Below are 13,068 nucleotides of genomic sequence, written 5' to 3' on the forward strand. Positions count from 1 at the left end.
GCAGCTGGGGCCCAAGGCAGTTAGCTGGGATGTCCGATCAATCATTTAAATGCAGCTGTCAAAGCTGACAGCTGCATTTAAATGGCTGTAAAAAGCCATCCCTGGTGTCTAGTAGGGTGGAATCACCCTCCCTTGCGATGCGATCGTGGAGGAGAGATGTCTTCATCTTACCCCACCGGGCTTGAGCATCGCAATGACGCTGATCCCATCTCGGTAATGGATTGCAGTGGGCTCCAGCAGCCCAAAGCAATAAAGCACTGATCTAATCAATCAGTGCTGCATAAGTATACTGCACTGACCTCTATGAGAGATCAGTGCAGTAATAATAAAAGTACCCCAGGGGGGACTAAAAGTTTAAGTGTGGGGGGGGAAAAGTTTTTTCATTAATAAAAAAATCCCCTCTCCTAATAAAAGTTTAAATAACCCTCTTTTCCCATTTTATAAATAAAAATAAACAAATCTGGTATCGCCGCGTGTGTAATAACCAAACTATTAACCCTTAGGCGACCCTGGACGTACCCGTACGTCAAGGGCCGCCTCACTGTGTTCAGAGCGGGGCCGTGCGGCGGGACCGCAGGTATTAGCGGGCACGGTCCAATCGCAGCCGAATGCAGCCGTTCCCTGGTGTCTAGTGGGGAGGATCGCTTCCCCCAGGGGGGCTTCTAGTATCACCCCCCTTTTCAATGTTATAAATAAAAATAAATAAACATGTTTGCTATCGCCGCGTGCGTAATCCCCAAACTATTAATTAATCACACTCCTGATATCGCACGGTAAATGACGTAAGCACAAAAAAATCCAAGTGCAAAATTGCGCATTTTTGGTCGCATCAAATCCAGAAAATAATAAAATAAAAAGCAATAAAAAAGTTGCTTATGCGCAATCAAGGTACCGATAGAAAGAACACATCATGGCGCAAAAAATGACACCTCACACAGCCCCATAGACCAAAGGATAAAAGCGCTATAAGCCTGGGAATAGAGCAATTTTTAGGAACATAAATTTGTTAACAATGGTTTGAATTTTTTACAGGCCATCAGATACAATAAAAGTTATACATGTTACATATCGTTGTAATCGTAACGACTTGAGGAACATATATAACAAGTCAGTTTTATCCCAGGGCGAACGGCGTAAAAACGAAAAAACCCCAAATAAAAGAAATGCGTATTTTTTCTTCAATTTCACCACACTTTGAATTTTTTTCGGGTTTTGTAGTGTACTTTATGAAAAGCCTGTCATTGCAAAGTGCAATTAGTGGTGCAAAAAATAAGGGCTCATGTGGGTTTCTAGGTGAAAAAATGCAAGTGCTATGGCCTTTTAAGCACAAGGAGGAAAAACCGAAAACGCAAAAATTGAAATTGGCAGGGTCCTCTAAGGGTTAAATTATCACATCCCTGATATCGCATGGTAAATGGCATAAGTGCAAAAAAAAACGCCAAAGTGCAAAAAAATCAAGGTACCGATAGATAGAAAGAACAGATCATGATGCAAAAATGACACCTCACACAGCCCCATAGACCAAAGGATAAAAGAATTATAAGAATGGTAACAGAGCAATTTTAGGAACATTTATTTTATTTTAAAAGGTTTTAATTTTAAGGTTTACACAAGTTGCCTTTCATTGTAATCATACTGACACAGCATATTTTATGGAAAAATGAAGTGTGTCATTACAAAGTACAATTTGTTTTACAAAAAATAAGGGATCATGTGGGTCATTAGGTGAAAAAAATGCAAGCGGTACGGCCTTTAAAACATAAGGAGGGAAAAACTAAAGTGCAAAAACGAAAATTAGCTGAGGAGGGAAGGGGTTAAAGTCACTTTATCTACTAGAAACTGCAAGATTTCAGGGTTATTTACAAACATAAACAATACAATGGAAAATTAAAAAACACACAAAAATTCTTTAAAAATATGTTAACATAAAAACTAGATTTTAAACAATAGGTCATTTTGTGATGGCAGATTCCCTTTAAGTTTTGTGTGAAACATTTCGATACAACATAAAGTACTTGCATTCAATTGTGCAGCAATATGATGTTTGGTAACGTATTGGTTCAGCAAGCCTCATTGACCCAAGCATATACAATAGACCTTCTATAAGTACCACTATTGTGTGTGTGTACCAACTGGGTAATGTATGGATATCAGTACAGCAGAGGATATACTCTGATCTATTATTATTATTCTGATACAATGAGACCTGTTATGTGTATACACAGCCAGTCTCTCTTTTTATCACCAAGATTATGTTATTGTTGACTGAAATGTATATTTTTCGGATTATAAGACGCACTGTTTATAATATGGTTATGTAGCAGAGGTGTGTGTATTTTGATGTAGCAAAGCTGGATATGTATAATGCAGAGGAGCTGTGTGTGTATTGTGCATGCTGCAGAGCCAGACTGTATACTATACTGTCATGGAGAGCGTTAAAGGGGAACTATCAGCAGGTTAGACTAATCTAACCTTCTGATAGCCCCTAATGCCTGGGACGCTGAAGAGGAAGATATGTGTGTTACCTTCCTCCCCTGCAACGGTCCCGCACTGTTAGTTGGAGTAATCTTTGCTCTGCTGCACCGTTAGGAGCACTGCCACGTCATCCGGCCCTCGCAATCCATTGATTATTATTAGAATGAGCAGGACGATGACATGGCAGAGCTCCTAATAGTGCTCTGGAGTGAAGATTACTCCGACTAACAGCACGGGACCGGCACAGAGGAGGAAGGTAACACATATGCCTTCCTCCTCATCGTCCCCAGAGCTATAAGATTAGTTGGTGATATTTCCCCTTTCAAGTGCCCTGGCATTTCAAAAAAGTTTTGACGTCAAGTTTTTAAAAATGACAGGAACACCTTAAAGTGTCACTGTCGCTATAACTTTCAAAATCTAAATCAACAGTAGATGTGAAATAAAGCAATTCTGCAATTTATATTCATTATTTTTTTGTTGTTATCATGCTGTAAAACAAAGCTAAACTTACCAGAAATCCAGGTCCAGTCTCCGTAAGGGTAAATTCACAGAACGGCCGGTCACTAAAGTACCGGACGCATGATCTTTAGGGACGAAGAGTTTTGATGCGGGCACATCTGTGCGCGCCCGCATCAGAACTCCCCACTGCACACTATGGAGCGAGCGGCCGGACCCACTCGCTCCACAGTGTGCACTGACAGGGTTTTCTGCGGCCTCAGAAAACTGACAAGTCAGTATTCTACGGCGTTGCGAGAGATCCCGGCAGAAGCGCATACTATGTGTATACGCTCCGGCTGGGATCCCATAGAAGGCAAGACAATGTATGTTTTCGTACAAAGTAAGGCCGTTATTGCCGATTGCAACAACGGCCGTACTTTTACGAAAATATACGTTGTGTGAACATAGCCTTAGGCTGTAATACAGACTCAGAAATGTCCTCATATCATGCAGTAAGCTAACAGAATCTAAATGTCAACCCTAGAGCACCAAAGTTAGTGAAGCAGACCCTTTCACTTCCTTAGATCCTCAGGCAAGTTAAGTTAGTATGGAATTTTTTTCCCCTGTTTTCAGGTGTCTAAACCAGTAGTGCATCTTACACTCAGGTGCATCTTATAGTCCGTAAAATATGATAGATATCCTGCACGCAAAGTGCCAATCCATAGGGTCGGAACATTGCACCGTACTTGGATAGGTAATAAGGCCTTGAAGAGATTTTCACTGCTTGGATGTTATTGAATCTACATATACAATGAAATATAGCAAAGTTAAAAGTCATAAATTTCACACTTTTGTTAGTGAATTATTCATTTCCATCACACTAAGTAAAACGAATAGCATTGTGTAAATTAAATCAGATCAGTGCTTCTTGTATATTAAAGTGTGCTTAGTATTGTATGACTGCGGGACAGTTCACTGTTGTATAATAGTGCGGATAGAATGTCACCAACTCTCCAGCAGGCATTACATAGGAACACAGCAATCTCTAGCCGGGCTCCGTGTCTACATCCTTCCAAAAAAACTGAATTTCCTAGCCTGGACGGACATCGGTGATTTTGAATAGTTCTTATTTTTGTCAGTTGATTAGGATGTTCGTATAAGTGGTCCTCTATCTTCTTCCGTGCCCTAAATAACACAAGACAGGGGAACAGTTATATTCTTGTAGTAATAGAGAGCATGGGTCTCCAAACTGCGGCCCTCCAGCTGTTGCAAAAGTACATTTCCCATCATGCCTGGACAGCCAAATCCAAAGCTTTAGCTGTCCAGGCATGAAGGGAGTTGTAGTTTCGCAACAGCTGGAGGGCCGCAGTTTGGAGACCCATGATGTAAGTAGTTCATCTCTCACATATAAGGGACATCACAACTGTAGTGTAAGTAATCAATGAAATACTAAACACAGGAGCCAACCTGCTAAGTAACATGGTACTTACATTTTTCACATATTATATTGTGCGTATGTATAGATAGATGTACAGGCGGATCTGAGCGTATCACTAGCTTGCCATCACATGCATTTGCAAGAGACAGCCTGAGGGTACTATTACACAAAGCGATTATGGGACGTTAATCGTTTAGTGTAAAGGTGTGTTTACACGGAACGATTATCGTTTGAATTCCGATTGCATTTGAGTGATAATCGGCTCGTGTAAACACAGCGAACGGATCAAGCGATGAGTGAGAAACTGTTCATTGTGATCTTTCAACACGTTCTCAAATAGTCGTTGGTCGGTCACTGAAAATTCGCAGATCGCTTCGTGTAAACGGTCTTTCACAGATTCACCCTATGTGTGAGATGGGCTTAAGCGATCTTAAAACGATCGCAATAACAATTTAACGATTTTTCACTTTGTCTAAATGCTGATCGTTATAAAATTCAAATCACTGCTTTAAAATCGATGAACGATTAATTGGACGAATTATCGCTCTGTGTAAACGGACCATAATAGCTCATGTTTTAAATCAACGATCACTCGACATGCACAATGTCAGCTGATTGTTGATTTAAAGCATGACCTAAAATCACGATAAAGATAGCGACGGTCTGCTTATTTGTCGCACCATGCAATAGGAGCGGTGGTAGCAGAACGCCGCTATTTTGTGGTCGCTAATCATTCGTGGCACAAAAAAATGGTCCTTTCTTTTACGAGCGGCTGATTTCTTATAACAGATGAATTGGAGAACTATCAGCGAAAGAACAACAAAGATTTTTTGACATGCTGAAAGATCACGATCAGCGACAATGTAACAATTTTGTGTTTGTCGAGTTATTGCTTAACCCTATTAAAGTGACTCTGTACCCACAATCTGAGCCCCCAAACCACTTGTACCTTCGGATAGCTACTTTTAATCCAAGATCTGTCCTGGGGTCCGTTCGGCAGGTGATGCAGTTATTGTCATAAAAATAACTTTTAAAGGAGTGGATAAAACCTACCTTACCGACTCTCCCCACGGTGATAGAAAGACTAAAACATCTCTTTTATGTGGAACGCCGACTTTCCCTGAGAGAAAAAGATAAACTGACTGAATCGCTCTTCTGCAGATGGAGGCGATTCATTGTGGCGTACTTTTCTCATACTGAGATCCAATCCATAATGCAACCTTTTACGCAATCTACATGGTACCTTACAGAAGACATGAAAGGATCTCTCGGTGTTCTTAAAGTTCACCGACTAGGAAGTGAACCCTAATTGCTTTCTCATTATGACCCCACCTTTTCCCTCCCTCCGGTGCGCCATGACATCTACTGGCTATTTACCTTTTGTACTGACGGGGCAGGCAACGGCCCATTATTAGTAGGGGGTGACATGATTGTCCTCGTATTACCTCATTGGCCTTGTCTTCTACTGGTGTTCGTCCTGGATACTCGCACATGGGAATGCCGTGGTTTCATATGGGATTTGTGTCACTTGCTATGTTTTTGTTTGGTTATTTTAATTTTGTTTGCTTTTACTGGGATACTCTAGGGTTTGTCTGATATAGACATATGGCTGGGAAGCCCAAGCTGAGCTATGCTTTATTTCATGACTACTTCGGGCATTTTTGTAAGGCATAACACGGGGACGACTACTCAACTCATTGTGTACCTTAATGCTAATTGTGTTTCGCCCCTGGAGGCTATTTTACGGACATTTGCCCAGCCTGTCTTATAATCTGTATCACTGTAAAATTTGAATAAAATATTATTTAAAAAAATAAAAAATAAATAACTTTTAATCCTGCAGCGCTGTGTCTAACGGCCGGGGCTTACATTTGTATATGCATTAGGCTGGCACCACCTCTCTGTTCCTCCTCCCCATCCTCCTCAGTATTAGGAATGCTCCAGGCAGATTGCTCCCTATTCCCCACCTGTTTGTATACTGAACATGGGCTGGATCGTTAATACACCTGTGCAAAGCTCAAACAACAGTAAATGTTGAGGAGGGTGGAAAGGAAGGACAGAGAGGATGTGCCAGCCTAATGCATTTACAAATGTAAGCCCCAGCTGTTAGACACAGTGCTGCCGGATTAAAAGTTGTTTTTATGACAATAACTGCATCCCCTGCCAAACAGACCCCAGGACAGATCTTGGATTAAAAGCAGCTATCCGAAGGTACAAATGGTTTGGGGGGGTCAGATTGTGGGTACAGAGTCGCTTTATCCTAACAATGATCCTTTGCTTTGGCGAGTTTTTGAACGATAATTGTTCCTTGTAATAAGTGACAGAGCTGTCCGTGTAGACAGAGGGGGACATTTACAGAGGTCACAGCAGGGGCATACAACAGGGAGAAGGCGCAGATTTGCCCCTTCTCTCTGGGGTAAGCCTGCCGTATCCCTCGCTCCCCAGATGGGCGGGAAGGGGGTGCCACAAGGAGGAGGTCTCCTCCCACGCCTCATTTATCATGATTTTACACCTGCTTGGAGGTGTAAATCATGATTCAAATCTACACCTGCTGGTACGCCAGGCACAGAGTTGGACGCACGGCCGTCCGGATTTACTAAGAGGCATGCGCCTCTTAATGAATTCAGCTGGGGAAAAGGGTGCGGGGCCTAATTTAATGCTTCAAAATTATTTTATTGGGTGTTTTTCAAATATTTTTTTAACAAACATCCACAAAATAACAAAAGCCATGCTGGGCCAACATTAAAAAGCTAAACACATAAGAATAATATGCATAAAGATCATAACTGCAAATAGGCATGTTGAGGCCTAATCAAAGTCCAACCGTCGAGGCGTCTATGTAGGCAAACAATGTTGGGCGGGGCCTAATTTAAGACCGCCGTACAAGTATGCTGGTCTCCCCCCCCCCCCCCCCCCCCCCCCGAGTAAGCTGCCCAGTCCACCAATTTAATCATGGCTGCTACTCTACTATATTTTATATTTGTACATTCAGACCAATATGTTGGTATTGCAGTAGCGATGGGAAAAGGTCCTGATGCAGGGCAGCATCGAGACACTTAATGTACACCTCAAATCTGGCTCTACCTCCCTCTTTTGTCTGCGATGGCTTTCAGTGTCCTCAATCTTCTACAGGGCAGCATATATATCCTGAGGACTCCTATAGCTTGCACTATTTAATAGTTGGATGTCTCCTTGTAGCTGGCACTACCATGTAGCTACTGACAGATAAAACCATAGCACTGATAGTACCATAGTTATGTCTAATAGTAGCCACAATCTACAACGGATAATGGTACCTACCTCCTCTCTTGTCCTCGATGGACGGCAAATGAATACAACAAATATTATGCCAAATATAATCCCAAGCGCCATGATGATGAAAGGAACATTAGCTACCACTCTAGCTTCCAGAAGAACGGATCTGAGTTTTCCTGCAGACTGGTCATCAATGAGGACACTCTGGGGGGAGATTGAACATGACAATAAAAAATGTGTTTCATAAAACAATGTGGGGTTGCCATTTTAACTGAAGTTTAGATGACTAGTTATATAGGGGTATAGGTTACATCGCTTCATCACCAACTTTTCCAGGGAGAGCAAGCCAACAAGATTGTGACAGGAACACAATGAGGAATGTAGTTGAACCACGGCACATATAAAGGTCCAGGTTAAGATAATTTTTATTTATTTATACCAGGGGTGGGGAACCTCCGGCCCGCGGGCCGCATCCGGCCCCTGAGACCCCCCGATGCGGCCCGCGGCTCCCCTGTGACACGCGCTGCTCTGGAGGAAGGAAGGAGCCGGCACACACAGCATCCTCTGTGACAGCTGCCGTGCTGTCTGTGTCGGCTCCTTCCTCCTCCAAAGCGGCGCGTGTCTTCAGTCTCCTGCGGGCCGCGCGCGATGACGTCATTTCATCGCGCGCCGCCTGCAGGAGAAGACCGGCACAGAGGACCTGGGAGAGAAGAGGACCTGGGCGGAGGTAAGGTGAGTGGGATGTTTATTTTTTTTTATTTGGGGGTTAAATAGGCTACCAGGGACATGACAGATGGGGGGGACAACTAGGCTACCAGGGACATGAATGATGGGGGGGGGGGGGATAACTAGGCTACCAGGGACATGACTGATGGGGGGGGGGGGATAACTAGGCTACCAGGGACATGCCTGATGGGGGTTAACTAGTCCACCAGGGACATGAATGATGGGGGGGGGGGGGGATAACTAGGCTACTAGGGACAAGACTGTTGGGGGTTAACTGGTCCACCAGAGACATGACTGTTGGGGGTTAACTAGGCTACCAGGGACATGACTGTTGGGGGTTAACTAGGCTACCAGGGACATGACTGTTGGGGGTTAACTAGTCCACCAGGGACATGCCTGATGGGGGGGATAACTAGGCCACCAGGGACATGCCTGATGGGGGTTAACTAGGCCACCAGGGACATGACTAATGGGGGTTAACTAGGCTACCAGGGACAGGCCTGATGGGGGGTTAACTAGGCTACCAGGGACAGGCCTGATGGGGGGTTAACTAGGCTACCAGGGACATGCCTGATGGGGGGTTAACTAGGCTACCAGGGACATGACTGAGGGATTAACTAGGCTACCAGGGACATGACTGATGTGGGTTAACTAGGCTATCAGGGATATGCCTGATGGGGGTTAAATAGGCCACCAGGGACATGCCTGATGAGGGTTAACTGGTCCACCAGGGACATGACTGAGGGGTTAACTAGGCCACCAGGGACATGACTGAGGAGTTAACTAGGCTACCAGGGACATGACTGAGGAGTTAACTAGGCCACCAGGAACATGACTGAGGAGTTAACTAGGCCACCAGGGACATGCCTGATGGGGGTTAACTAGGCCACCAGGGACATGACTGTTGGGGGTTAACTAGGCCACCAGGGACATACTAATGGGGGTTAACTAGGCTACCAGGGACAGGCCTGATGGGGGGTTAACTAGGCTACCAGGGACATGACTGATGTGGGTTAACTAGGCTACCAGGGACATGCCTGATGGGGGTTAACTAGGCTACCAGGGACATGCCTGATGGGGGTTAACTAGGCCACCAGGGACATGCCTGATGGGGGTTAACTAGGCTACCAGGGACATGCCTGATGGGGGGTAACTAGGCCACCTGGGACATGCCTGATGGGGGTTAACTAGTCCACCAGGGACAAGACTGATGCGGGTTAACTAGGCTACCAGGGACATGACTGATGGGGGTTAACTAGGCTACCAGGGGCATGACTGATGGGGGTTAACTAGGCTACCAGGGGCATGACTGATGGGGGTTAACTAGGCTACCAGGGACATGCCTGATGGGGGTTAACTAGGCTACCAGGGACATGGCTGGGGGTTAACTACAATAGCAGGGGCACTAGGCGAACAATACCTTGCCTTGCCCTGGGTGCTGCAAACCCACGCTACTAACTGCCGCGCACGGTATGCGGCCCTCGAATGATTTTATTAATGCCCGACCGGCCCTCGACATGGAAAAGGTTCCCCACCCCTGATTTATACATAGTGCTCAGTGAAAAACAGAATCTTTGTTCCAACCAGAATATGTAAGAAAAGGTTTATGAGACTGTAAATACAGGATTTACGGTCCCTTAAAGCGACTCTGTACCCACAATCTGACCCCCCCAAACCACTTGTACCTTCAGATAGCTGCTTTTAATCAAAGATCTGCCCTGGGGTCTGTTCGGCAGGTGATGCAGTTATTGTCCTAAAAAAATACTTTTAAACTTGAAGCCCCGTGCCAAACGGGAGTATCTGTGCCCTAACTTTGCACCACCCCTCCGTCCCTCCTCCCCACCCTCCTCATCATTAGGAATGCTCCAGGCAGATTGCCTCCTATTCCTCACCTGTGGCAGCCCAGCACATGGGCTGGACCGTTAATCACCTGTGCAATGTTCAGCATGGAGAAAATGTTTCAGTGGCATTCCTAATGATGAAGAGGGTGGTGAGGAGGGACAGAGGGGTGGTGCAAAGTTAGGGCGCAGATACTCCCGTTTGGCACGGGCTTCAAGTTTAAAAGTTGTTTTTTAGGACAATAACTGCATCACCTGCCGAATGGACCCCAGGACAGATCTTGGATTAAAAGCAGCTATCCGAAGGTACAAGTGGTTTGGGGGTGTCAGATTGTGGGTACGGAGTCGCTTTAAATCTTTCCATACACTTTCTGTTTGGAGCAAAGATTCTGTTTTTCCTGTGCACTATGTATAAATAAATAAAAATTATCTTCACCTTGAACTTTATGTGTGCCGTGGTTCAACTTCATTCCAGGTGCTATATGGTTGCAGAACCAATTACCACTGAGCACCAATCGTGATTAGAGGAGTGCAGTTTAGAATACTGTTTCCTAGTATCAAAATGAGGATGACAAAGGAACAGAAAAAGCACAATGCTACAGGATATTTCAGCGCTATATATATATATATATATATATATATATATATATTAGCTGCCCGAACTAGATCTTCTGCACTAATATGACGATGATATGAGGCCTGCCTGGGGATCCCGTCCCTGTGGCTCACAGGCTAAGGGCCGGAATTCCTGAAGTGAGGGGATAACGGCAGCTCCATTCAGTGTGGGAGCCAGGACTAGGAGAATTATTACTATATAGAGGCACAGTGGGCGGTATTCCTATATGGAGGTAGAGGGTGCATTATCACTCTATGGAGATACTGGTCCATTACTACTGTATGAGGGCACAGGGAGCATTATTATATTGGGGGCACAGGGAGCATTATTCATATATGCAGCCACAGGGGACATTATTACTATATGGGGGACAGGGTGCATTATCACCACATGGAGGCACAGGGTGCATTATTACTATATGGAGGCACAGGGTGCATTATTACCGGATGGAGGCACAGGGTGCATTATTACAATATGGAGGCACAGGGTGCATTATTACTATATGGAGGCACAGGGTGCATTATTACTATATGGAGGCACACACAGGGTGCATTATTACCGGATGGAGGAACAGGGTGCATTATTACCATATGGAGGCACAGGGTGCATTATTACTATATGGAGGCACAGGGAGCATTATCACCATATGGAGGCACAGGGAGCATTATCACCATATGGGGGCACAGGGAGCATTATTACTATATGGAGGCACAGGGAGCATTATTACTATATGGGGGCACAGGGTGCATTATTACTATATGGAGGCACAGGGTGCATTTTTACTACATGAGGGCACAGGGTGCATTACTACTATATGGAGGCACAGGGTGCATTATTTTTATATGGAGGCGTAGGTTGCATTACTTTATGAAGGCACATGGTGCATAATTACTATATGGGAGCACAGGGTGCATTATTGCTATATGGGGGCACGGGGTGCATTATTACTATATGGAGGCACAGGTTGCATTATTTTATAGAGGCACAAAGTGTATTATTACTATATGGGGACACGGGGGTCATTATTACTATATGGAGATACTGGGCCATTAATACTATATGGGGGCACAGGGAGAATTACTCATATATGGAGCCACAAGGGTATTTCTGCAGGAGTAATGGGGTATTATTACTATATGGGGCACTATATGGGGGGATTACTAATGACTGGGGCCACAGATGCGGCATTATTAGTGACTTAGGGCACAGTAGGGACATTTTTAGTGAAGACATTATTGTACACTAATGGTGAAGCCAAATATATATATTGTATATAATTTGTTTTTAATTTTTTTATCCTGATTATGCCTACAAAAGTGCACCAAAACTCCATTGGGGAAGTTCACACATGTTTTTACTAGACAGATGTCCTTTAATGGCCAATACTGGGGCGTTATTTTATAGCTACAGCCATTATTATATGGATAACAATCGTTGTTACAAAATAATGGCTGTTATTTGCCGTTGAGTAAAAACCTGTGTGAACATAGCCTTATCGTGTAATGAAGTTATTGTAAAAGAAAATGATGCAAAACTGCAGCAAGTTTGTTAAGTAGCATAATAAACTTGGAAATATGTTTGGAAAATATTCCCGTACATATGGAAACTGTATAACAGCATGCAGGGTCTGTGTATGAGCATTGACAAAGATCAGGGTCTTACCTCATTGAGATACATTACTGGAAAATAGAGAGTCTGTAAATTTTGCGTAATACTGAAAAGATGAATTTAAAAATTAGTATATGTGAAAAAATAAATAGATTTAGAATTCAAAGACAAAGGAATACAAACTTGTGTGGCTACTTGTACGCCCCCATTCAGCCTGCTGGATTTACGAAGGTACTCGCACCTCTTAGGGAAATCTGACAGGACCTGCGTCTGCCGCATGCAAAAATCTATACCTGCCATGATCTATACCTGCACATGTTTAGTAAATGCCCCCCCTTAGTGTACAAAACTGCTGACAACTTTTTGGGGCTATTTTCTATTGATGCCTAAAATCTAGCAGTATATTGCAGAAGAGTATAGTTCTATACTGGATCAGGAAATAAATTGTTTAGAGGTCTTCTGAGGAGCCATGCCCATTTCTAAGTATAACGGCATACATCCTTCACTCCAATATAACAAACTATGAAGGTATACACAATAGTACACCACATGTAGGGGCCTGCTCTACTGTGCACTTGCATCAGAAGTGACGTCATTAAAGTGTGAATGTAATTTTTCAGAATTTTTCAGAAATCAGTAGTATAAGTCATTTTAAGATACTCTATAGTAGGTTT

General features: G+C 43.8%; 1 protein-coding gene across 1 annotated transcript in view; it reads right to left on the bottom strand.

The window, feature by feature from the left end:
* Positions 1 to 1,560: 1,560 nt before the first annotated feature.
* The window catches only part of SCARB2 (scavenger receptor class B member 2), a 39,333-nt gene continuing 27,825 nt past the window's right edge, over positions 1,561 to 13,068 (bottom strand). The window contains exons 10-12 of the mRNA XM_069978247.1: positions 12,449 to 12,500; positions 7,652 to 7,810; positions 1,561 to 4,098 (exon numbers count right to left, since the gene is read on the bottom strand). Of these exons, the coding sequence (XP_069834348.1) occupies positions 4,057 to 4,098; positions 7,652 to 7,810; positions 12,449 to 12,500 (253 nt within the window). The 3' untranslated portion in view covers positions 1,561 to 4,056. The remainder of the gene's footprint in view (positions 4,099 to 7,651; positions 7,811 to 12,448; positions 12,501 to 13,068) is intronic.

The sequence above is a fragment of the Dendropsophus ebraccatus genome, chromosome 7 (assembly GCF_027789765.1).
Source record: "Dendropsophus ebraccatus isolate aDenEbr1 chromosome 7, aDenEbr1.pat, whole genome shotgun sequence".
Taxonomy (NCBI): domain Eukaryota; kingdom Metazoa; phylum Chordata; class Amphibia; order Anura; family Hylidae; genus Dendropsophus; species Dendropsophus ebraccatus.